The 25,141-nt window shown below is 39.4% G+C and overlaps 1 protein-coding gene across 1 annotated transcript in view; it reads right to left on the bottom strand.

Annotated features, from left to right (window-relative positions):
• Positions 1-12,411, bottom strand: part of LOC137180747 (protocadherin-9) — a 221,964-nt gene extending 209,553 nt beyond the window's left edge. Inside the window, exons 1-2 of the mRNA XM_067586022.1 lie at positions 11,642-12,411; positions 8,017-11,163 (exon numbers count right to left, since the gene is read on the bottom strand). Coding sequence (XP_067442123.1) covers positions 8,017-11,052 — 3,036 coding nt within the window. The 5' untranslated portion in view covers positions 11,053-11,163; positions 11,642-12,411. The remainder of the gene's footprint in view (positions 1-8,016; positions 11,164-11,641) is intronic.
• Positions 12,412-25,141: the final 12,730 nt, after the last annotated feature.

Below are 25,141 nucleotides of genomic sequence, written 5' to 3'. Positions count from 1 at the left end.
CACACATACAGTCTACACACTGCATATTTTGGAAGTAATTCCAAACACACTGGAAGGATTTTGTGAGAACTTGTGAAAAACCTGCTGATAATAATAATAATATTTTTTTTTTTGCACTTCAGAGTAAGATGTGGGGTATAAATAGAGAATTTCACACTTAGGAGGCTGTAATTTTGGAAGCTACCCACTCCAACCTTTTAAGTCTCATATTAGCTGCTAGAGTTTAGAAGACATTTAGATCTGCATGAAACAAAGACTTGGATTTTGTCCATTTCTTACACTGAAGTTGTGCTAAAAAGTGACCTCTTCACAATCAATAGGAGGAATCATTAGTGATCAATAACTCTTTAAAAGTGAGTATCAGCATGTAAGTATTGTTTTAAGACAGACTTGGAAAAAAATCCAAACCTTTAACCCAAGGCTAAAAAAGCGCAAAGTGTTAAACCCTCAGCATCATACTTTTGAGAGCAGCTGCTCACATGATCCCATTAACATTCATGTATTTAGGTCACTAGGGCCAAACTCGGCATTCAACATGCCTTCGAACTGCACGCAGGGACATAAAGACACAATGTGCTCCTGTGACTCTGTAGGAGGGTAAAAAAAAATTGGTAAAATGCCTCCAAAACCAAACAAGCACTTTAAATAAACTTTGAATTAATATTTTACTTTCACTGTAAGTCGAATTATTACATTGGCTATGTGTCAGTGTGTGTCTTTGTGTGCCTCACTTCAGATAATGCATTCAGTAAAACTGGAAAATCTGTTTGGTTCTTAAAATACACAACTTGGCATTATAATCAGGCGAGGCACTTGTTTGCGGGCAAACGCTGATTAGAATTGGTTCTGACTTGGTAGCTGACTGAAACATATCCCAGTTTATACATAATGTCTTATCACAACATCACAGAGGAGACCAAACAGACAAAATTAAAAACAAGAAAGAAATGATCTCTTTGAAACATTTATTATGAAATTATAAAGGTAGAATAGCACTGTTCAAATAAAGCTTTTAAAAACAGAATCGGAGTTGCAGTGTACTGAATAATTGGCATTGTTTATTTCAGATGTAATTTAATGTATACCCAGCAATGGAAAAAAAGGAAAAAGGAAAAAAGCAGGGCAAGTAAATAAAACAAAAATGAAACAAGTCCATTATTGTTTAACACAGCACATTAGGCAAGATTACCAGGAGTTCAATTTACATGAAACATCTCATATATACAAGAAAGATTTACATCGATGAGGGTTACAGAGTCTTTGTGAGCTATGAGACCCACTGGCAAAGCAGTCAATGGCAGTCACATTTCAAGTCAAGTGTGGCTCTTTGCTTGAGGGGGGTTTTGGCTGGCAATGCCATTATCACAACTATTAGTCTAGACACTGGCACACGCTAGTGACAGAGCAGCGGCCTGTGTGTCACATGAGACAACAACCCAATGACAAGGACGCGTCTCCCTCTGGGTTTGTCATGTCAGGACATACAGCACCGCTTTGCCCATCTTTTACACATCCCCCCACTTCTCTCTCCGATGATAAAAGGAGAGAGGATGGTAGCAGGAAGAAAGTGGGGCTACATGCTGAACACAAAGCACCCTGATCTGTCACAAATGATCAGAACACAAAGGTGAACACACCCTTGGTGATTTAACATTGCATGTAACAGCATTGACCCCGATAGAACATGGGTGAAAGGTGTGGGCTGGAGACGGGGAAGATAAGGAGTGGGTGGAGGGGCCGGGTGAGGAGTGGAAAGGAGATATGGGTTGTTGGGTGAGGGGGGGGGGGGCATTCAAACAATGAAGTAGCATCATAACTTCATCTTTTTATATCTTTTTTTTTTTTTTTTTTTTTTTTTTGGAGACAAGCAAGCAGTCAAGAAACATTTTCTTCCACCCTCTACTCTTATATTTAAGGTACATTTTTGAAAATTCACATACCTTAAAGCTGCAGTTTGTCTTTTTCTCATCGTGCAGTGTTGGGAAAAAATATGACGCTAGTATGTCAACTTGATTGATTGCCTTAGAAAAATGGGAAATGTGTTTTGTGGATTAGTGAAAACATGGAGATGAATTAAGCAATGACAGCCCCACAAAAGCCACAATGACTTTGGTTTTTGTGTGAACATTAATTTCACAAAGCAAACCCCTGAAGATTGATCATCAATCAATTTGCTTTGAGAAATTGCAGAAACGGATGACGCTGAAGTTGGAGATGAATGGGTTGCCAGCCAAAAGTGATGGACAAACAACAAAAAAAACCCCAAACAAACAAAGACATAAAAAAAAAAAATCACATACACACACACATATGTCCTTTTGATATATGACAATGTTTGCCATTATCAAAATTGTTTTGTATTTATGATCACATCTGACAGACTAAAACTTTGAACACATGTATGAAAATGGTTTAAAAAAAAGAAATAAAAATTAACCAAATGTTCACAAAAAATTAAATGTAATTCCTGGTAATTTGCCATCATCTGTGTTTTGGCAATGCTGCCCCTGGCAGTGATTGACAATAATGGAAAATAAAAGAAGCTATAAATAAATAAATATATAAATATATTAAAAATCAGTAGCACTTCATTTTTTTCTCAACAGAAGAAAATACAAACATATAAATGAACTCCGCAGTTCAGCCAGAGTACCAACACGTAGCTTTGATTTATTTGTTGTTTTGTGCAGACAAAACTGGATCCCCCTTGGGGCAATGATCTACTCTGGTAGTACTCACACCCACTACCTTAGTATAGCCCGCAATCCATTTCATTTCCTTTTGCCCACCTAGACATAGAGGACATGACAAGTTTTTTAAAGGAATACATGTTCTCTGCAGTAAAGAGCCCTGCAAATCCCCCACTGATGATTTAAAGCTTTGAAAAAACTTCACTCAATGACTTATTGGCTTACTATCTCCTGAGAGCTACATTTGATTTGAGGATCTGCTACATTTCTATCAATGAGAGAATGCAGTAGTCAGGTTACAGTTTTCTTCTTGCATCTCCCTGTAATTTGCTTAATTATTAAACTGATGTTGGCAACAGACCCAGTTGATGATAACACAGAATTTGCTCACAAGTATGATAAATTAGTGTGTCTTCAGTTATTTGATCTGTTTAACGGTTTATTCGTATGCATGGGATTGTTGTTAAGATTTTAAAAACTGTTGTCTGTATTTTCAAGAAATTTTTAAATCCACCAAAACATCTCCAGTCAAAAGTATAATAGGCATGTACAGTGTAAGAGATCACAAACATTGTATCCCGTAGAAGTGACAGGATAGCTGAGGAGAAGGATGTATGATCACAGTCGGCAACAATCACTGGCCTCTCTCCATCTTCCTCTTTCATACCGCCAAACTCTGTGTCAGCACAACCCAGAAGATATTGCAACAGACTTTTCCCCTCAGGTGCAACATTGTCATAGTTCATTAATCTTCTCAAACTTCTCCTGCTGCCATCAGCCCCCGTACGTACTACTAATCCACTTATTAATGTGGCAAATGAACCTGCACAAGAAGGACGACTCCCCCAAGGCTCCATAATTACAATGGTCTGTACAAACTCCTGTTTGCATAGAATGTCCATTCATTAAATGTACTGACAAGACAAACTCCAGGAATACACCGCAAAAGATTCTTCCTCACAGTTCTTTCTGTCATCCCGCACTTTAAACTGAATACTACATCTACGGTGTATTTAAAGTCCTGCTCATTTTTTGTGGCTGATACTGTGATACAAAACTATTTTTACTTTAATAGTCACAACAATCGGGAAAATGATATGCAAGCCGGATGCAGACCGCTCTCATTCTTGGTAGACAAAAAGTGAAACAAAAGTCTCCAGACTCATTTTGATTAGGTTGACCTAATATTGATTGTTGTCACTTGTTCTTTATGTGCTGAAACTATAGCGAAGCTGCCAAATAGGGAGCTGTTATACTGAGTCCCCAGAGCTAAGGCATGATTGGTGCTGCAGAGGAGTACATCAGAGCAGTGTGTGATAACTGAACTGTACTGTAGGTCCACACTTCCTTTGAGTGCTTGCATCTTTTACGCTTTTCTACCATGCAAGAAAAATACTAATAACCCACAGCAATTAAGCCTTTTTACACATGAGGTGTTGATGCACAACATGGTTACACAACTGCGAGCCCTATATAAGACCCATAATTGTGCATCCTAACATAATATAGATTCATATTACCATAACAAAGCAAAGAGAAAAAGGACGCATCTTGTGCATTCGCAAGAATGTACAAATGAATCTAGATATGCTTGCTAACTCAACAGACAATAAACAGCTTTATTTTCAAATTCACCATGGGACTGATTTATGACTTAATATATGGATTGTTAACTGATTAGGCATGGTGTTTTATACACCATCTCACTGACTACTTTTAAAGCCTGCACCCTCGGTGAAACCCCGTTAATGCGTCCATAATATGAGCCCTGGGATCTGATGTACAGTACATGGTTAATGCGTAGCCACTGGGCACATGTTACGTTAGCGAGTCACATCTATGTCTCCCCTGAAGAATACTGAAAGGAAGAGAGTCTACTGATGGTGAAACGGCGATGATTATGCTTGGTTTCTTAGATGCTTGTGTTGCCTTGTGAAACTAGGACAGTGTTTTCATGCTTTTTTCCTCAGTGTTGTTTACACTAATGTAGGTCCCTGGAGGGTAAATAATAAGTGAAAAAAGAAGGGAAAGGCAAGGATTGCTCCTATTGCTATCAGCAAAGTTTGCGGTCTCTATAATGCTGATTCCACTAGGCATTCGTCTGTGATGACGGTGCTGTAGATGTCTGCTATTTCTATTCCCTATGTTCTGTATTCTATAAGAGGAAGATGCCACTGCAACCTTCATCTCCACCTTTTTTCTCCGCCTGCTTGTTAATCAATTTTCTTTCAGTTTCCTTTTTTATTGATTGGTGCTGATGCTGCATAGAAGTGACTCTTGAGAACACCTGAACAAAATGGCTTTTCAATTCTTAGAGAGAAGGTCAATTTTAAAAGCTATTCCCCTAAGATTTGCACGTGTCTTTCTCTTAAACGTCCTCCTTCACCCAACAGCTTATTTCATGTGAACATCAAACAAGAATGGGTGATTTATTACTCATAAGGTGACGATGTAAAGGCTAAAATTAAATGTTCTATCATTTGTCTCGGTGATGCTTCATATCACAATCCAGCACCTTAATGAACATACTGTCAATACAGAACATCAAACCACATTTTACAAGTAAAAATAACTGGTAATATGTTTGAATGATATTGAAATATTATCTATGTATATATAAGAAATCTTTTAATAATGTAGTGCTTATTTTCCAAAGCACCCTTTCTCTGCAGGGATGTGATAATCTGATATTACTTTCTAGACATAATGTCTGTTTAAAGATTCCCTCAAAGGCAATCAGTATTTTTTGGCTTTTATTCTTTCTTAAATAATAGCTAATCTCCTCTCTGTTTTTATTCATTAACCAGGCAGAAGTCAAAGAGAAATATGACATACTGGATGAGAGACTGTTTATCAATGCTCATGTGATGGAGATGGAATGCGCATGTCAATATAAATGGTTGAACTGTGTAAAAAAGATCAAAATATGGATGTAACAGTGGCATTGATAACATACCCTTTATCCAGGACAACATGTCAGTGCAGTCAGTGCAGCGTAACCATTTTACCACAATCAATAACTGCCATTTAACCTCACATCTGAAGTCTTGATCAGAACCAGCAAGATATGCTTTAACACTCTTCATTACTAATCTCCAAAGATAGATATTAGCTAATAGTGGAAAAAGTAGAAAATTACTTTTTCTTCTAATCATAAGAAACTGAGATAAGAAAGTGTACCCTTGTGTGCAGTCAAATATATTAGTGCATATTTATTTGAGTAAATCAAAGATATTGCTAATGGGGAGAGCATCTAACTTCCCCTGGAGCTTTTATGGTAGTGCACTTTCTTTAGATCTAAATATGTTTTAATTAATAAATAAATACTGATTTGATTATGAACATGTGAATTTTATGACATAATTTTAAGTTTATAGGACATGTTTCATTTTCCAGTTTGGAAGAATGGGCGACAGGATAGAATTGAGATGATTAGGCAAGATTCAACTAGACCGCATTGGGTCAATAAAGGCTGAAAAGAAAAAGTAGTACAACTGAGGCACAACTTGAGGTCAGTTTCTCAGCTTATATAAGGTTTACCTTTATGCTATACACAAGCACATACAAAAATATTATCAATCAAATTGTACAGAACATTGCAGCGGAACATGTGTGAGCGAAAGTATCTGCAACAGTGCATTATCTATATAATAAATGGCGCTACATAAAACACACTGGCTCTGTTTGTGTACTTCTTTGAATCATTTGTCACAATTATTGATTCCAATAAATCTTGTGTGGAATTGTGGGGTGACTGAGAGAATCAATGAAGTTGTGCTTACAGTATGGTGTCATATCTCATGTGTCCTCCTCTACAGTTGTAACCCCCCCCTCCCCCCTCCACCCCCACCATCACCCATTTCATCGCCTCGTCTCGTCTTCCTCTCTCCACACACCGCCACCAACCACACACATACACACACACACACACACACACACACACCAAGGGCACCTGGCAAATGACGGCAAACTGAATGCCTCTTTTGACTGCTACCTCTCACACAGAAACACATTAAATGCAACCCCAGATGCAGTGACCCGGAGGTATGCATCGATAGGAGTCGCACAGTGTCACCCCTGTAATTCCACTCTCTCTTCCGGATAGATCTTATCACTCACATCTCTAACTGCCATTATCAATCTTCCCGGTGCAGCCTCTGCATCATTAGGCGAGAGTATTTCACTAAGAACACCAACATAGGTTTCACTCCTTTCTTCTCCTCCCTTGCATTTATAAGTCCACTGCAGGTTGGCATAGTGCCAAGCTGTGCCATGCAGCGCAACACTGCCACCTAAAGGTTCAGTACCACCACCTGTCAAGCCTGACCCATTGACAACACTCTCACTTTGCCTCCTTTCCTCCCTCTGCGTGCTCTCTCTTCCCTACTCTTTGCTGCTCTCTGTATTTGTCCACGTGTGTTCCATTAGATTAGAACTGTGTTTTGTGTAGTGGTGCTTTATTAGCAGAAAAATTAATAAGGCTTTGATAAAAAGCAGCATGGATTACGTTGAAATTTGAGGCTCATTATTGGCTAATCCTTTTTGAATTGGATGTGTATCAAGTTCCAGACAAGCTTCACTCAATTCGCTAGTGTGCTTTGAGAGGAGGCGTTTAATTCAAGCTTAGATGATGTGGCAAAGCCTACAGTGACATTCACAATACCACCGCAGCAGGCTAATTATTGACTGTTGTTATTGCTGCAGGTGTTGAAAAGGTTACAAAGTCTTTTGTGATATTACAGTACACACCAAAACAAAGAAACAAACAAAAAACATGAATACACTCAGTTTTATGACGAGAGAGGTGAAAAGTCAGCTAAGTTTTTGGAGAATGTGTGCAGCATTTATCTAGGATGAAAACAGTAATTTGAGTAGATAGGCAAGAAAAAAATGTTTCTTTCACAAAGAACATTGAGTCACAATTAATGTTATGTTGGTACATTTTACCAGTGATCTAACCTGGGTGCCGAATAGACAAAATAAGGCAAGGCAATCACTCACCCACTTGCATTTTGTTAAATAAGACTTTAAATATATTTTAATGACAAAACATCAGTCTATAATTTTTCCCCCAAAATTATGCATGTGATTGTTGAGTCCATAATTAACTCCATTAATTAGCAGGTGTTCAAGTTACTTTTTTCTCTTTTTTTTCATTTTTAAGTTTGAGAAACAGTGGAACTTGCTGAAGCAGTATGTCTCCTGCACTCTTTTCTGCTGCTTCACAGTAACTTAGAGCAAGTCTCTAATCTAGACTGGCACTTTAGCACTGTGGAACAGGGCAGTTATAGGCAGTACTTATAGACCAGTAAAAGTGCTCTTTTACCTGCTGTCTGGTGTGCATGGGCCCCTTCGTCTTGAACCCTCCTTGGGAGCTGCACTCTGAGGCACTGAAGTGGTCGGAGCTCGTGGAGGACCTCTTGGAAAGGGTGTCACAGCCCCCAACAAATGTGTTATCCAATGGGAGCTCCTGAATCACGTGATGCTTCTTCACTGAGACCGGCGTGTCAGCCTTGAGGTGGAAGGCCGACTGCGGCGAGGCGGATTTGTAGTGCCGGGCCAGGTCTGGGCTGCTAGGTTTGAATGTTGTGGTAGGTGTGGCATTCCAATCAAAGCGTCCAATCCCTTGCTCCTCCAGCTCGGTGGGCAGGCTGATGGTTCCGTTGATCGGCTCGTGGGCAGGATCGTCAGGTTTGTTCCCCTCGATGGTGACAAAGTTGAGCAGAGAGCTTTTTGGGGATTTCCTTTTCTTGCGCTTTTTCTTCTTATTCTGCTTGTTCTCTGTGTTAGGTGACATCCACTCAGCCCCCTGTTTTTTCCTCTGTGCAGCTTTGAACCTGGAAGCGTGGCGGCAGCGCAGCAGCACAGTGACAAAGATGACAATAATCACCACTAAGGCGCCAGTAACAAAGGCTATCATTATGGTTAAATAGTCACCACTTTGATAAGTTTCACTGCTTTCACCAATGTTTTGGTCTATTGGGGTCTCCATGGTGCGTCGGATGAGATCATAGATGAGTGTTGAGTTGCCGACAGTGTCATTGACGTACAGAAATACCAGAACCAAAGTATGGAGGGACTTGGGATATCCCAGGTCACTGATGTTGACCACTAATCTGTGTAAGCCTATGTCAGTAACTGCTGGCTTCTCCTCCAGGGTAATATTCCCCGTGACAGGGTCGATCCTGAACAGACCCTTGTTGTTGCCGCTCACGATGGTGTATTTGAGTTCTGCATTCATTCCTGTATCACCATCTACAGCAAATACTTCTGCTACCACAGATCCTGGGATAGAGGAGAGAGGGACAAGCTTGACAGACATGTTGGATTGAGGGTAGATGACAATGGGGGTGTTGTCGTTCACATCAATGACATTGATGGTCACCTTGGCAGCTGAGGAGCAAGGGGGCCTGCCACTGTCTACAGCCCTGACATCAAATGTGTAGGAGCTCTGTTGCTCCCTATCAAATGACACATTAGATTTTATCACCCCAGAGTAAGGATCCAGTATAAAGTTCTCATTGTCATTCAGTATGGAAAGAGAAACAGCAGCATTTTCTCCAGCATCCGAATCTGTCACAGTTATCACCCCGACGGTGCTGTATTTAGGGAGATTCTCAGACACAAAGAACTGAAAGTGATTGTGTGTGAACTTTGGGTTGTTGTCATTTTCATCCAGTACAGTTACAATGACAGCTGCCTGTGTTTGCAGAGGTGGAGTCCCGTTATCTCTTGCCGTTACAGTAAAGAGGAACCTATCCTGATCCTCTCGGTCAAACACTCTGGATGCAGTCAGAACCCCTGTCTTGCGGTCAAGATCAAAGAATGACGCATTTGGCCCCAGCTGATAAACTATCTCTGCATTTTTCCCACTGTCCTCATCTGTGGCACTAAGAGTAGTGAGGAACAGGTCGCGTTTGTTGTTTTCCATGACAGCCAGCTCAATAACCGGCTGAGTAAAAATAGGGGGGTTGTCATTCTCATCCTCCAGCCTCACTCTTACCAAGGCAGTCTGATTCAAGCTTGGTTTTCCAGAATCAGAAGCTACAATTTTAAAGTTATATTCCTTGGTCCCTTCATAGTCAAGCAGTGCAGATGTCTCTAACAAATATTGGTTGTCGTACACAGCTTTGAGATGGAAGGGCACATCCTTCTCTATGAAACAAATGACCTTGCCGTTGATGTCAGTGTCTTTGTCTGACACTGTGATGAGAGCGATCTTGGTATTGATGGGATCCTTCTCTGAGAGGAAAACAGTGCCATTAATGGGACTGATAATGTATCTCAGGTCTATATTAGGTGGATTGTCATTAACATCAGTCACATTTATTGTAATAGTAGCTCTGGCAGGACTCGAGCTGCCATCACTAGCTAAAACAGAGAGCTTATGTATAGCAGTCTCCTCCCTGTCCAGAGGCCTCTGCACTGTGATTAGGCCAGATGTTGTATTCAGTGCAAACAGTCTTTTTGTAGCAGGCGACACCTGAGTCCCAAATACATATCGAATCTCTGCATTTGCCCCTATGTCTGCATCTGTGGCTTGAAGCTGCACGACAGATGTGCCGATAGCAGAATTCTCTGGTATATGCACCTCTACCTGACTCTCCTTAAACACTGGTCTGTTATCATTGACGTCTGTTACAGTAACTTGGAGAATGGCAGTGCTGGATTTCTGTGGACTGCCACCATCCTCCACTTTGATCTTCATTACATATGTATCCTTCTGCTCTCTGTCCAGATTCTGCTGCACAATGAGCTGGGGCCATTTTTCCCCCTCAGGCGTTTCCACTATGTCTAAGCCGAAGGCACTTTGCCCATTGATCAGCTCGTATTTGTGGACACTGTTGGGGCCAGTGTCTGGGTCAGTGGCAGAAGGAATAGCAAAGCGGCTGTTAATGAGCGTGTTCTCTGGGATGGAGATGTTGATCACAGGGGATGGGAACATGGGGGCATTATCATTTGTGTCTTTGACGATTATTTTGATCTTAATCAGCCTGAAATAATCATTAGGCAGAATGACCACTTCAATTTCAAAGGAGCACTCGCTGTCCTCAAACGAGGGACCGGGGCACAACTTCTCCCTGTCGATTCGGTTTGATGTTGTGAATATCTCTCCAGTGCTGCTCAGAACACGGACCAGTGGGTTATCTCCTGCCTTGGAGACAAGCCGGTACACGAGATTAGCACTTGCTCCAGTGGCAGCATTTGTATGGGAAATGTTTAGGTCCTTTGGTATGTTTCCAATGAGGACATTTTCTTGCAACTCCTCTCTGATGGGATAGATCAGTTCTTGGGCAATTGAAGGATCTAGCCATATGCAGGCGAGTAGGGTGCCCAACAGGTAATAATCTTTTAGATCCATGACGTTGTAAATGTGTTCCCAGGCTTCACAACTCAAAGGTTTCTCTATATTCGACGGTGTTACAAGCAGTGACTCCTTTCATGTGATGGCAGGAATCTTCCAAGGACAAACCTATGAATACATGACAGAGTTTCTCTTCAGTTAAATAACTTGGCCATGCACAGTAATTCAATTAAAATAAATCTAATTAACAAACAACCCCCTCCTGACAGTCAGCTGTGTTGTCCACTTTAATTTTTTCACATGATTTAGCCTTACTATTAAATATGCCCAAATTTATTAAGCAACAATTCACAGAAAAAAAAAATCATCACTAAAACACTGCAGCATGTCTGTTTCTTCCTTTCTAAATCTTCCACATTTTATGGTCACTAAGAATTTTCAGCGCCTCAAACCCCCTTGGCCACAAAACTTCACAACACATTACACAGCCTTATTAATTTTACACTTAAATTGCCAAAATTAAAGAGCTTTAGCCGTGTGTGGGCTCCTAAGCGAATGAATACGCATGAATGAAGCCTACAAAAATGAGATCAGTCAGATTTTGGATTCTTAGTGGGCAACTGAGACCTATTCTTATCGTACATACCCAAATCCGTTAAAGCGCAGGAGAAAAACCGGAGTGTGTCAGCTCATAGTCTTCTCATCCAGTGTGCCTGCGAGCTTATTCGGGTAAAGATATCCTTCTCAGTCCGCGCCGTTAGATTTGGCTTTAGGTCCAGGAAAAGAAGAAAAAAAATCGCCCCGCAGGAGTAATCAGACTCAAGAACAGGTTTGGGGAAAAAACAGCTGGTCGCACAAACTGGGGTAAATTAGAGGCTGCATATGTCGCAGTTCCTTTTCCCCCATTTAACTTCAGGAATGGACAGGATCTAATTGTGCGACCTGCGGTGATTGCGGTGATCAGCGTCGCTCTCCAGCAGACACAGCCAGGTGGTCAGTGGTTTGTGGTGTCTTCCATTAAAACGGTTCCCAAAATCAATGCTCATCTCCCGTGCATGTCCCGAGGTTTTTTGGGTTTTTTTTTTCTCCCTCGGCTACCTGTTAAGGTGAAAGCGCCGACGAGGTGAACGTAAAAAGAGACACTCGTGTCCCGTCATGTTTCAAGTTCACGGAGCTCCATCAATAATCAGGCGATGTAGACACAAGGTTAAAAAAGATCATGAAGGCATTAATGCAAAAAAAGAAAAAAATAAGAGAGGTGTGAAATCTCAGAGTCGATACCACTTGGAGATGCCAAACTAAATATAAATGCTGTTCAGTGTGACACCAATGCGCAGCGTGTATGTGCCGTTTATCCTTGCACTCTCACTCCCAGAGCAGAATATCTTGCACTAACTCTCTGTAAACCCATAGGAGGGGTGGTGAAGTACACCACACCGACGCCCCTCACCCCGCCGACCACCGTCATTGGTCACCGCCCCTCTCTTTCAGTGGCGTCGACAAGCGGAGCAGCAACAGGATTGGCCCGAAGTCACGTCACTTAACGCAGACCGGAGGGTCGTCCGCGGTGAGATGCTCAGTGAAGATGCTGCAGGCTGCAGAGACGTTTAACTGAAACCCCGAGGCTGGAGGGGATGATGATGACGATGATGATGATGATGAAGCTGCTTGGCCTACTGCTGCTGATGATAATGTTAAAAAAGAGCGGCCGTCCTCAAGCTTTTACATTGTTGATGGTTATACAAAGGCAGATAGCAGTCATTGGCTCTAAAGGGACGCATCAAACACATAAGCCAACCTGTTAGGCTGTTGTCAGGTAGGCTACACTAATTGGGGTGGACATAAAAAGCCACAAGACTGAAGCACAGTGAAAAAAGAAGCGCTGCAACGATTTTCCATGGATGGGACTTGCCAATGATAAACACAGACATGCACAATAAAAGCCTTGTGTGAGAGTCACTAATAATTGCACTCTAGACAGAGAAGCCGTTGTCTAAGCATGTTTGCACAGGGTGCATACTCACGCTCTGTCCGCCACACTTGGCACCCTGCAGCCAGTCATCAGCATTTGTCCGTAAGAAATAACCTTGACACTTATCCCAGTCATCAAAGCCATTCAGCAGCATGTGGTGCGAGCTCTTTGCGTAATGGGTGAATTGCATTTCTTTTTATGTTTACTGCCTCGTGCTGGAGCTGTGATGATCTGAGGGGGCTATGATGTGACTTTGGAATTGCCCATAACTGCAGATGATCTTACTTGACAGGTTTCAAAGCAGCGAGAGAAGGCTAAAACTGCGAAACTGAGTCGAGTAACTACAAAATGACATGTCAGAAGTGACACAAGGTAACCAGAGAACAGCAGATTGAATAAAATGGAAGTCAGAGTCAGCCATACAGATCCTGCCATTATTTAATTCCTACTGCCATCCAGTCATTACTTAATTTCAATGCAGTAGATAACCCTCAATTTCATCCAGGGATCTCTGGCTGTGGTGCTGCTGATGTAAAAGGCAAGCTGTTGAGCTCAAAGGCTGAGTAGACTGTCATGGTGAACACTGCCATCTTGAGGTGGACCTTCACAAATGCCTGAACTGTGCTGTGAGCTCCAGGGGCTTCAGAAAACATAACCAACTACACCTTTCTTAATCAAGACTCTTTGACAGCTATGAAAAGTGACTACAGAATGAATGACACAATGAGTAAGAGGCAAAGTGCGAATGAAGAGGCAGTAAAAGTGAGAATAAACCCTGGTGTTGGCAAGTGGTGATGGAGGTGATGGAAAGGACATGGGACCCGTACCACTGAGGTGAGAACTAGGCTGCAAATGTCTCCTGAGAGTCTGGCTTATTGCCTGGTCAGCAGTCCATTAGCACAACCAACCTGGTGGCCTGACCTTTGTGCCGCTGGATCTAGCCGTCAGTGTCCTTTGCCTGGAAGAGAGCAGCTAAAGGAGTGATCTGTCACTTCAGTTTAAAGTCTGACACCCTGATGTGGAGGAAAAACTGACAACATAACTGTACAGTGGTGAAACACTCTCTTGCTCAGCTGGCCAGCTGGAATCATTAGGAACTCATCACTTTCTTTTAGTTGCTCACTGGGAGTGTGTGTGTGTGTGTGTGTGTCCAATTTTTTGCTGCAAAACAAAATCAACAAAAGCGTGTGTGTATAGAGATGACAGTGCCATTTTTGGGAGAATTTTGAAAACAGAAACAGCATTTTGAAAGCATCTTGTGAAGCAAACGTGTAGACACTGTATTGATCACCAGCAAGCCAGATATTCAGATATATTATGATCATTTTGTACCATGGGTCAATCAAATCCTATTTATTGCACCTTAAAGTTGCAACCTTTAGTTTCTACTGTGATTATTTCTCACTTGACCTTAACTCAGACTCCAGGGAGTGGCTAAAATCAGCTAAAGCAGCGACTGCCCAGCCTCCAACTCCAAATTTACTCCTGTCTCTCAGGTTTGTTATCTCCTTATTGAGTCTGTTTTGAACTGGCTGCTGCTAATGTTCCTGCCAGTCAAGTTACTGAGCGATGAATAATGTAGTATGCTAATTTCTAGGTCTTATGGTGTACCTCCTACAATCTCACATCGAAGAGAGAGCCTAAGGGAAGGGTCCAACCTAAGGCTTTATGATTCCCCATATACCATGTGCAGCCAATCACACTATTCACCTTGGTTTGATTCTCACACTGACTTATTGACTTGTTCATGCTGTTGAATTGGCTTCATGAATAATACAAGGAACAAATATGTTTATTTTTCGTATCTATTAAAGTACAAGGTCAAACAGGTAATTTATGTATTTTCTAACTTAAACAAGGTCTTAGGAGCTGGTGCTTGAAAATTTAAACAGTTGGTGTCACAACTTTAGTGGTGATACTCAGCCAAGATGCAATTCCCCTGAAGCTGAAGCCAACGTGGAAGCAACTCAAGGTGCAGTGTCAATATTCCCTTAATAAAACAGATATCAAAAGCTGTAACTTTAATTAGAAAGTTTTCAGTTTTATAAGAAAATCAAATCAAAAGAAATAGCTTGCTTAATCTGTGTTAATCAGTTGGATTTGAGGTAACAGATTTGCAAGAGATTATTGTTTTGATAACAAAAATCTCAGAGATAAAATTGTGCTCATGAGTATATTCTCATTGAGAAAGGTGGAGCTAGACTCTCAGCACAGAGGGGGCAGATCATTCTCAAGGGGTCCCTCTGATAAAGTCATTTTAAAATCCACTGCTGTAAAATAGCTGATATATCCTATCCTATCCATAAACACAAATTGTCACTTATTGAGCCAAGCAAGCCTATGTCTAAGAAAACATACAGTGAAGCCACTTTGCGAGACAAGCTTGTTCTGAAGAGCAAAAAAAGAGAACAGGTTGCCAGCCGCATCCAAATGTTTCAGCACCAAGGACAGCATGCAGCACTCTCTGTGCATCGATTGACGAACACTTCAGCACCAACGCTGACAGACAGCGACAGGCCAGGTGCACTGTCTCAGTACCATGTCTTTCTTACACAGGAATAACATAAACATTAAATAGACACAGCTGTCTACAACACTACAAGGCCTATTCAAATACAAAGTAGACAGTCTACAACACCACAGGCAAGGACACAGACATGTGCTGAGATGCATATAGCATGGAGTTAAACAACAAATTAACATTCTGACTGATTTCTTCATTACCAAAATTTAAGTTAATAAAGACTAATTATGGATGTTTCACTCATCAGTTGTTGTCCCTGCTCAGCCTGCTGTAGTTTAGTGTGTGTCTGTGTATTCCATCGTCTTCCATAGAACAAAAAAATCTGAACAGGTTAACGAACTTTATACATATCACAGTCTCTTTTTAAAACTTCATCCTCCCCTCCTTCATGGTGGGAAACCTGCCAACCACTTTGTCTTTGTCACTGTTTATGTCCTGCTCAACACACAGCAAAGTGAGGTTGGATAATCCATGCACAAACACAAATAGTTCTTAATGAGCCTCAGATGGTTGAAACTTCGTCTGGCGAGTTTCATTAACCACAAACATAAAAAGACACAAATATCTCATATTTTGTATAAAGTTTTCAACAAAGTTAGGCGTAAACTTTGAATTGCTGCTTCTGCAGTCTTCACTCCCCACGGGGTCAACGAGCAGAAATACGGGCAGTGCTGCTCTGCCATTGCAACCCACGTTGTGGTCAGAGGTGGGATTACGTCCATGGTGATAAGAACTACCATAGAGAATGAATAGAAGAAGTTAAGAGAGAGTTAAGCTCTACTATTCCTGCTGCGTTGCCTAGTTGGGTCGCGCACTACGTTCCCAGCAGGGCCCCTATTGAGCGTGGGCCCTGGGGTGGCCACCCCCTCTACCACCGCGGTCGCTCCGCTTATGCTCACTGAGAATATTGTATAAGGGGTACAACTATAATGGAGTCCTTTAGAATAACAATTTTTGGTCAGAAGACAGAATTTAAAATGTATGTTCTAACATAATTGAGGTAATCCTCTGCAATAACCCTCACTTGTGCACATTTTTTGTGTGGATGCCATTTGAATGGCAGTTCTGCCTCTTTCCACAGTGTATGCATGTTCAAAATAATGCAGTAGTAAAAGTGATGCAGCCAACAGAACTCAAATTGTCAGATCATTTGTAGTATCTAAAAAAAATTAAATTACAACGCATATTTATTTTACTCTTCTCACCTCAGTTCCTGTAATCAGCTGATTCACAGATAAAAATATCAGAGGGGATATTATCACATGAGCTGTGATACTGTATAACCTACAGTATCAGCCAAGCAAGTATTAGCACTTACAGTCTGACTTGTGCATTGATCATCAAAGTTTTTGAGTTTTTTTCACTCATGACCAAAACTCTCCAACAGAGACCATTGTTTATGTTAATAGCATCTTGAGTTAGATATGTAAAATGTTAAAAGACAGACTATTTTTCTCCCCTTTCATACCTATAATTTTTTGGCAATGTGTAAATAGAAAGCAATTTTAATCCCACTGGGTGCATCAGTTTCATTTGTTCCTTGTCAATACAACCAAAGAGCCACTGCAAGTGCCAATGAAAATTTAGGCCTTTTCCCTTAAAACCCATTTGCCAGTGCGACTTCTCACAAGAGTGGTAATGACCCAGTGGATAATTGGCATCACACATGCTGTGGACCCTGAATACTAATCAGAGCCTCTAATCAGGCATCTCCAACCTCAAAGTTTAGATACATGAGAAAATTTGGAAAGGAAATGTTTTTCATTTTCTTTGAAAAGGACTTCATTGAAATCGAAACTTTGAATTCCCTCGAGGAACTGGTGTTATATCACTTAACAAGGTAGTAACAAGGTACTTTGATATTTTCAGGGACAGAACTTTATAGCTATGGGCTTATGAGTTAAAATGTAAATGCTTGCCCATGGTATTTTTTGATTCACCATATGGAAACCAAATAGACAACCTGAGGTAGCTGCTGAGCTTTCCCAATAATTGTAAAACTATTTTAAAAACATTTTTCATGCACCCACTACATCCTTCACAGCCTGACGGTTGGCATTTGAGATGTATAATGCCATTCATAATAATACATTGAGCATTGATTGACACGGTGTTTGATCAAAAAAGATATCCTGGGTGGATTAGAGTTTCAAGATGCCAAAAGTGCAAGATATTCCTTATAAGATATTATTCTTCTGTCTTCATACCTTCCCTCTCACTGTAATTTGCTCTCTCCCATTGCTTTCTGTCTCCACTCATTTTTCTTTTCTTCTCCCTGGCACATTTGAATCACATATCACTTTCCAGACTGTGCACCGAAAAAGGTCAAACATTCCCCCCCCCTCCATTCTCTTACAGATGTGAAAGCCAGAAGCCTGCCTGTAGTGGCTGAAATAGATCCTGGTCAAAGACTACTGCAAACCAGGAAAGGAAAGTTGAGCAAGATCCTGCTCTGCTTGGCGTACAAGCTGATTTGACCTTGTGCAGTATGAATGAAGCGATACCAAGTTATAAGATACTTGATATGCACTCCAACACCAACACTTTTGCTGATCTTGTCAAACCGAGTTGTACAAGTTTGACAGTGAACGCATGTACTTAAAGTTCATCTTTATTAACCATTCAACAGAAACATAAAAATACATGCACACGTCTGCATGTCTCCGGTTCTTCTGATCGATTTAATAAGTGTTATATTTTGCAGTATCTCCCTGCTCGTTGCTTTTTCTGTCTCTGTTCTAAATTTATGTGGAGTAACTGGTTGACATATAGAAATACAAGATCTCACTTTAGATAGCTTTGAAGAGTCTGTTTACTACTGACCGTAAAGGACTATTTTTAATAACTGACTAGCAATTAGATACTGTTTTCTTTCCAGTCTTTTTTCAGACTGTGAAAGTCAAGTCTCCAGTCAAGTGAGTGGTGTGGCATGTATAACAAATCTATTTAGCACTAGATCTGAAACTACAGAATGGTCCAGGAGTGAAAATATCTTTTAAAACAACGTGATGCACATTGAACTCATTTAATTCTCATTAGTTGTAATTATGACTCCGACAGTAAAGACAGCCCCTGACAAGAGGGAAGATGGCAAGAAAATGCTTGCACATATACTGAGACACCAATGTGTCATCCTAAAGGTCAAACTACTACATGGCCGTTTTTGTCATGCACTAGCCAAGCAGCTTCACATTTACTAAAAGGATGTGGCTAATTAGTCATTTGCACAGTTACAGGGCTACTTATTTTATTTATATACTATGCTGCATAAAAATGTAACATATATTCAGATATAAAGCAGATAAGTCAGCGAGTCTTCCTTTTCATAATTCTGTAATCATATACTGTTTCACAAAAAAGGATTAAATCAATGGAAATGGGGTTCGCTGCACAAATTTAGGAATGTCAAAGAAATCCTGCAGAAAAATTGCCCAAATACTACTTAGATATTATTCACATATAGCCAGGCTTCCACTACAATTCTTCTTACCATTCACTGAGCCAAAATTTGAGAAATATCTAAGTGTTTTATGCTTGATTTAAAGGATAGGTTCACAATTTTTCAAGTCTGTCTTAAAACAATAGTCAGGTGCTTATACATTGATGAATGAATATTGAAACAGGTTTTGCTCGATGTCACCATTCCTCCTGTTCATACTGACCATTAAAAGATCTCCAAATGCACTTTGAAAGTAAGTGATGGTGGACAAAATCCACAGTCCTCTTTTTGAGCAAAAATATATTTAAATGTGTTTATCTGAAGATAATATGAGGTTTCAGGAGTCTCAGTCAGATAAAGTGGATATCTTTCACAGTTACTGTCATTTTATTAAAAAAAAAAAAAATCCCTTTTTGTGTGTGGAAATTGTTTTCTTGCTCAGCTGCATTGGAAGTATTGCGACAAAAAAAGGAATTTGACACTAAAAAGACTGTAACTTTGAAAGATATTGACTTTGTTTGATTAATTTGGATGGTGTATTAGCTTCAAATCATTTTGAAGTTTAAGTACATTTTTGTATGTAGGGAAGGCTGTGAATGTTGCTCCCCATCACTTACATTGAAAGTGCATTACTAAGGGATCGTCTAATGGTTAGTATGAACAGGAAGAATGATTACAGCAAGAAAAAACATTTGTCAATGTTCATTTGGGCACTTGACTATTGTGTTAGGGCGAACTTGAAAAATTGTGAACCCATCCTTTAATGGTTTGCTACATACAGTAAGTAAGTAATTGCATTAAAACATGTACATATTTGACAGACACTCAACAGCTAAGGCATAATGTCCTTACCATATTTAAAGATTTAAAGTATGTTTATTCAGGCTAAATGTATCAAACATATTTGTGCACTGGAAACATCAAAACAGAGGATACGCTATCACCAAAGATAAATTGTGTTAATAAACCTGTTATGAGGAAAAATACTTAGACCACTGTCAACATCAAATCGACTGAGCCTCTTGTGCAGTTTCAGTAACTCCAAAATTACAGAATGAAGTGAGTCTTCGAAATGTCTTTAACAAGATCCAACAAAGATATGGAGAGAAAGAAATGGCGAATTACACTGTTACACTGTCAAAATACTAAGATCAACTTGTAGGGGTGCAGTTATTGTCGCAGCTACAATTTTATGTAAAATACTTACCACTTATCAGTTTTAATCAGTGGTCTACAACAGAGAATGACTCATTCCCGCAGAACGAGTTTCCATAAATACATCATATTAATTTAAAAAGTTAATTCTGATGTTGGGTATAGACATTAGTGGGAAGACAAAGAAATAAATTAAATTAATTGATAATGTGTGTCTTACAATTAAGTGAATGAGGCTTCTCAATAGTGACCCTGAACCTGAGTCTCATCAAGTTCATAAGCAAGGTTCCCAGCAACAGCCGAAAGACGATTGGTGACGTAGTCTTTGTCGGTTACGCCCCCAAACTATGGATACACTGCCCATAGATATCAGGGAAGCCAGCTCACTAAACACTTTGAAAAGAGAGCTTGAAATCTATCTCTTTACCCAAGCATTTAAATTGCTTTGCACTTGCTCTCTGCTGCACTTTTAAAATGTTATATTTTAATTTATTTTATACATTCTATGCTTTAACTTGTTATCATATTTTATTCCTTGATTATTATGCATTCTATTCATTTTAGTTTCACTTCATCAAGTTGGTTTTATTTTTAATTTTATTTTCCATCTTTATGCTTTTTTTTCACATGTGTTTATGTTCGTTTATGTCCTTGTCATGTAATTTTTGTTGTAAAGCACTTTTAGCTGCATTTTTTGCAAATAAAGTTGTTATTATTATTATTATTATTATTATTATTATTATTATTATTATTATTATTATGCCATATTCACATCACATGAAAGCTGTTAAACAGTTTCTAAATAGTTATCGCCATTCAAGTGGTAATTACAACAGGCTATTTTGTATTTTGTGCCTGGAAAGCTTACAAACACATTGCCAATGCCTCATGTCAGCTATCAAGACAACTACTGTATACTATATCAATGCTAATTTGCACACTTTTCTACCTCATTGTGAACAAATCCTTCTATTATACAACCATAGATGAACAGTAGATACAGTAACTCATTACAAATGGATGCCATTGCCATAAATTATATTCTACTCTATTTATAAGAGCCACTTTGGCACATAATTGTTTATTGTTTATGTCTGCACCATTTATGTATAGCTTCTGTACAGTTTAAGTATACTCTGAATAACACTACAGGTGTACTTTGCTAAGGTTATGTAAATATTTGCTATTATTCTGTTTTTAAGTGCTGGAGTGCAGAAACATATATTTTTGTTATTTGTGATAGTTAATAGTGTAGTAAGGCAGTTTTAATGCACACGGGTAATAAACTTAAGCATCTTGGAACATAGTAAAATGGCCACTACACTATTCTTTTACTTATGTAGTATTTATAGTCTTAGATAGAATAGGATTTTGTATTTGGTATTTCAGGGAGATAATTATAGCATAATGTATAACAAACATAATTCAAAATGTGTCCAGAAATTAATTCACCTTGCTGGATAATCAGTTTAAGTTGCAGGAAAATGTTTTTTTCTATGTCTTGCTGTATTCTAACGCATACCAGTAATTTACTTGTGTTGAGGAAATGCCAGGGTGACTCTGCACATCATTTTACAGCCAACACAAGCTTTTAGCATTCAAATCACTGCCCAGAGTGATAAGTTATTATCAGATGACAACGTACAATTTATGTTTAGCAAATGAGACACAGAATAGAAACTGTCACTCTCCCCCATGGCTACATTTCCAAAAGCACAGATTCAGCTGAGAAAATAGTGTCATGTGTTGTTGTCATTCTTGTTGTATGGTGTGATGTCTGAGGCAGGGACTGCCAATAATCATGTTTGCATGGTGAATACAGCAAACAATGCCACATGACTGACCACTTCAGAGGCACTTAAAGGATAATTCATGCTATTTTCATATGTTCATATACACAATCGGTTCTTTGCCCTGAGAGTTGTTTGTGAAATGGGAATGTTTCTCATCTCTAAGGTCTCGTTCAGCCATAATAGCACATGTAATGTTAAGGACCCACAGTATGTGTGAAGCACGCAACGGTTGCCATATCTTACAAAAAACTCATGAGAGACAGACATGTTTTACTGACAAAGTATATTGTTTGACTGATTTTTATTGACAATCTTTGATGTCCACCCTCATGTCTATTTTATCTAGTAATTTACCTCTTTCGTGTACTGTACATTACACTTATCCTCTGCTGTGCTTGTATCTATCTCCAACAACTGAGATAAAAATAACAACATGTTTGGATTTGAAAGGTAACATGAGTAACATTTTCAGTCTTAGTGACCCCATAACAGGTCTAAGTATAGCTCTTCTCTGTTTCCAGAAAAGAGCACTGAAAATCCCATCCATCCATGCATCCATCCATTTTCTGCCTCTCATCCATGTCCAGGTTGTGGTGGCAAGAGGCTAAACAAGATACCTTTCACTGAAAACCATCTGCTATTTTATCCATAATAGACACTTAAATTTAACTATTACCTCCTGCCTTTAAGGGGCTGCAGCTGGCGTAGACGTCTGGAGGAGGAATCACAGGTGTGGAGGTGGATGCATTTCACTTTCTTCCTCAGGTTTTATTCCACAGCCTGGGACGAGCGCGACTCCTCTGTGGGGATTCACGGTAATGTGTGACTGTAATTGTTTTCTAATGAGTTTCCTCTCCCCCACTAATTGAGGATCACATTGTCTATTAGGATCTATGGTTTACACATTCCAACATCAGCAAAATGTAACTACAACTGTTGACTGATGAAGTGTGTTCTTCCCATAAAACATCCATAAAAAACTCATAAGCAGTGAATTACATGACCTGTTCCTTGAGTTGGATGCCAGTCTGCAGCAATGTTTCTCCAGCATGTCTTTCCTTTCTTTTCTTTATGAGATAGGTCTATTTCTAGGCTTGCAAGTGTAAACAATGATGGTAAAAATAAAACAGAATGATATATTCAAATCAGAGAAAAAACAGCACTGCCTTGCTGTCCAGTACCTCGTTAAATCACATAGTTAACACTTTTGTAGCTCTACAGAACAAGAAAAATCTGAGTGATTAAATTTCTCCTGATTGTTCTCTTATTGTGGCTCTCAAACAGAAGAAATCAAGACAAGTATTACAGAAGTACACCTTGAAAAAGTGAGCATCTTGAAATATGTAATAATGTCAAATTAACTCAAGTTATCTGTAAAACATGAGTTTAGTAGATCTCTTCCTTCTCCATGTTGTTTGTGCTTAAGTACAATTGTAAAGTGTAAATGTGGTCTAACAGACTTCTTGTGCCTGTCTGTACAATAGCTTTTAATAGAATATCTCTTAGAGCAAGGCCAGGCCTTAAGCAGGATCCTCTGTGGACAGAATCTATTAACCAGGCAGACAATACTGCATTTTTTGGTGTTTTGTCTGATGCAAAGTTTCAAAATCTCTGGTCCTGTCAGAGTTGTGTTCTTCAGTTTGTTTCTTGCCTGTTTGGTTAGATGATTGGTGCAAGCCTGGATAGTTCTTTATAGTATGTTTTCCACTTCCTACTGTTAATCCTATATTTATGTTTTGTAAACTCTCAACACATTGCTTTTTATTGTTCCATAGATCTGTGCCTTTTAAAAATCTGTCACTGAATGAATTCCCTGTAATTAACAGTATAATTTCTTTAAAGAAACATACCAAATGTACATATTTACACATAGTGTGTGATTTATTCTGAATCATAACAGGTTATATAACACAAGAAACATAAGAGAAATGTATTACCTCATTATAGTTCTTTTACTACTTTGAAATGGGATACACACATGTGACGTATAATAATAATAACTACATTGACCTGACAAGATTTTAAACCACACACTCATCTCTTCCCTACCTCTGACTCGAACAGTATATAAGATTTAAGATTTAAGATAATTGATATACAGTAGTTAAAGTGATATGCACCACTTGTGTGTGTGTGTGTGTGTGTGTGTGTGTTTGTGTGTGTGTGTGTGTGTGTGTGTGTGTGTGTGTGTGTGTGTGCACGTGTGTGCATGCTTGTTTGTTTCAATTTGTGAAGCTAGACTGGCTATACTTGTTAGTTGTCTCCACTGCAAAGTGTTCTTTCCAACTGCATTTCACATTACAATGAAAATAAAATATATGGAGCGATTGTTGCATGAAAAATGTTGGCTGGGAGGATTCCACTCAAAATTGGAATTAAAATTGGGAAAAAAATGGACATTTAACATACTGTAGTGCATTAGGATATACTTCATGGCCTGGTTTATATAGCCAAGTTTCCCAGATACACATGATCACTTGTTTCATAGAGTTACTCTAGAGAAGTGTGTGTGGTGAGACTGTCAGCTCACTTTAGAGAGCCGTACCCTGTTGTGTCATAATCAAGAACAGCTATACAATTTTCAAGGCCAGTAAAGATGTACAGTATGCCTGATATACAGGCGTGCCACCACTTTCTGGCAGAGGTAATCAATATGTTCACATTTCTGTTGGCCCTAAGAGATAAAGGGGAGTATTTCTTGCTGAGTACAAATGAGTGTCATATTTGATGTAATAATGCCATAATAGTAACTCAGTAATGAAATCTTGTACAGAAAAATATACACTGTCAATTTAAAGTAATGAGGTGAAGCAGAGATGGAGGACAGAGTTGGTGAATGTGCACTCAGAGAGCCTGCTAGTCCTGCTTCTCCTACTCTTTACATAACAGTATTGGTAATTACTGTGTAATTACAATTCTCCCCTAACCGTAACCACATGGTTATTATTATAACCATGACCACAAAAGTCCTCTAACCTTAACAAAGTAGTAACATTAACATAAACCATGATGTTTCCCAAATCTTAACACAGTATCAAACCATAATATTTTCCTAAATCTGACCAAATTCTTTTTTGTGCCTAAACCTAAACAAACCGCAATTGGACTGGGTCAACTGGCGAATATGAGAAACAAAACCCAAATAAAAGAAAGGACAGGATACTGTCCATTAAGAAATTCTCATGATAAATAATACCATTGTAGCTTATTATGTTATTTTATGATATATATATATATTTTTGAGTGCACAGGTCAAGGGTTGA

This window comes from Thunnus thynnus, chromosome 1, assembly GCF_963924715.1.
Source record: "Thunnus thynnus chromosome 1, fThuThy2.1, whole genome shotgun sequence".
NCBI classification, from domain to species: Eukaryota; Metazoa; Chordata; class Actinopteri; order Scombriformes; family Scombridae; genus Thunnus; species Thunnus thynnus.
This window is presented reverse-complemented; position numbering and strand designations above follow the sequence as displayed.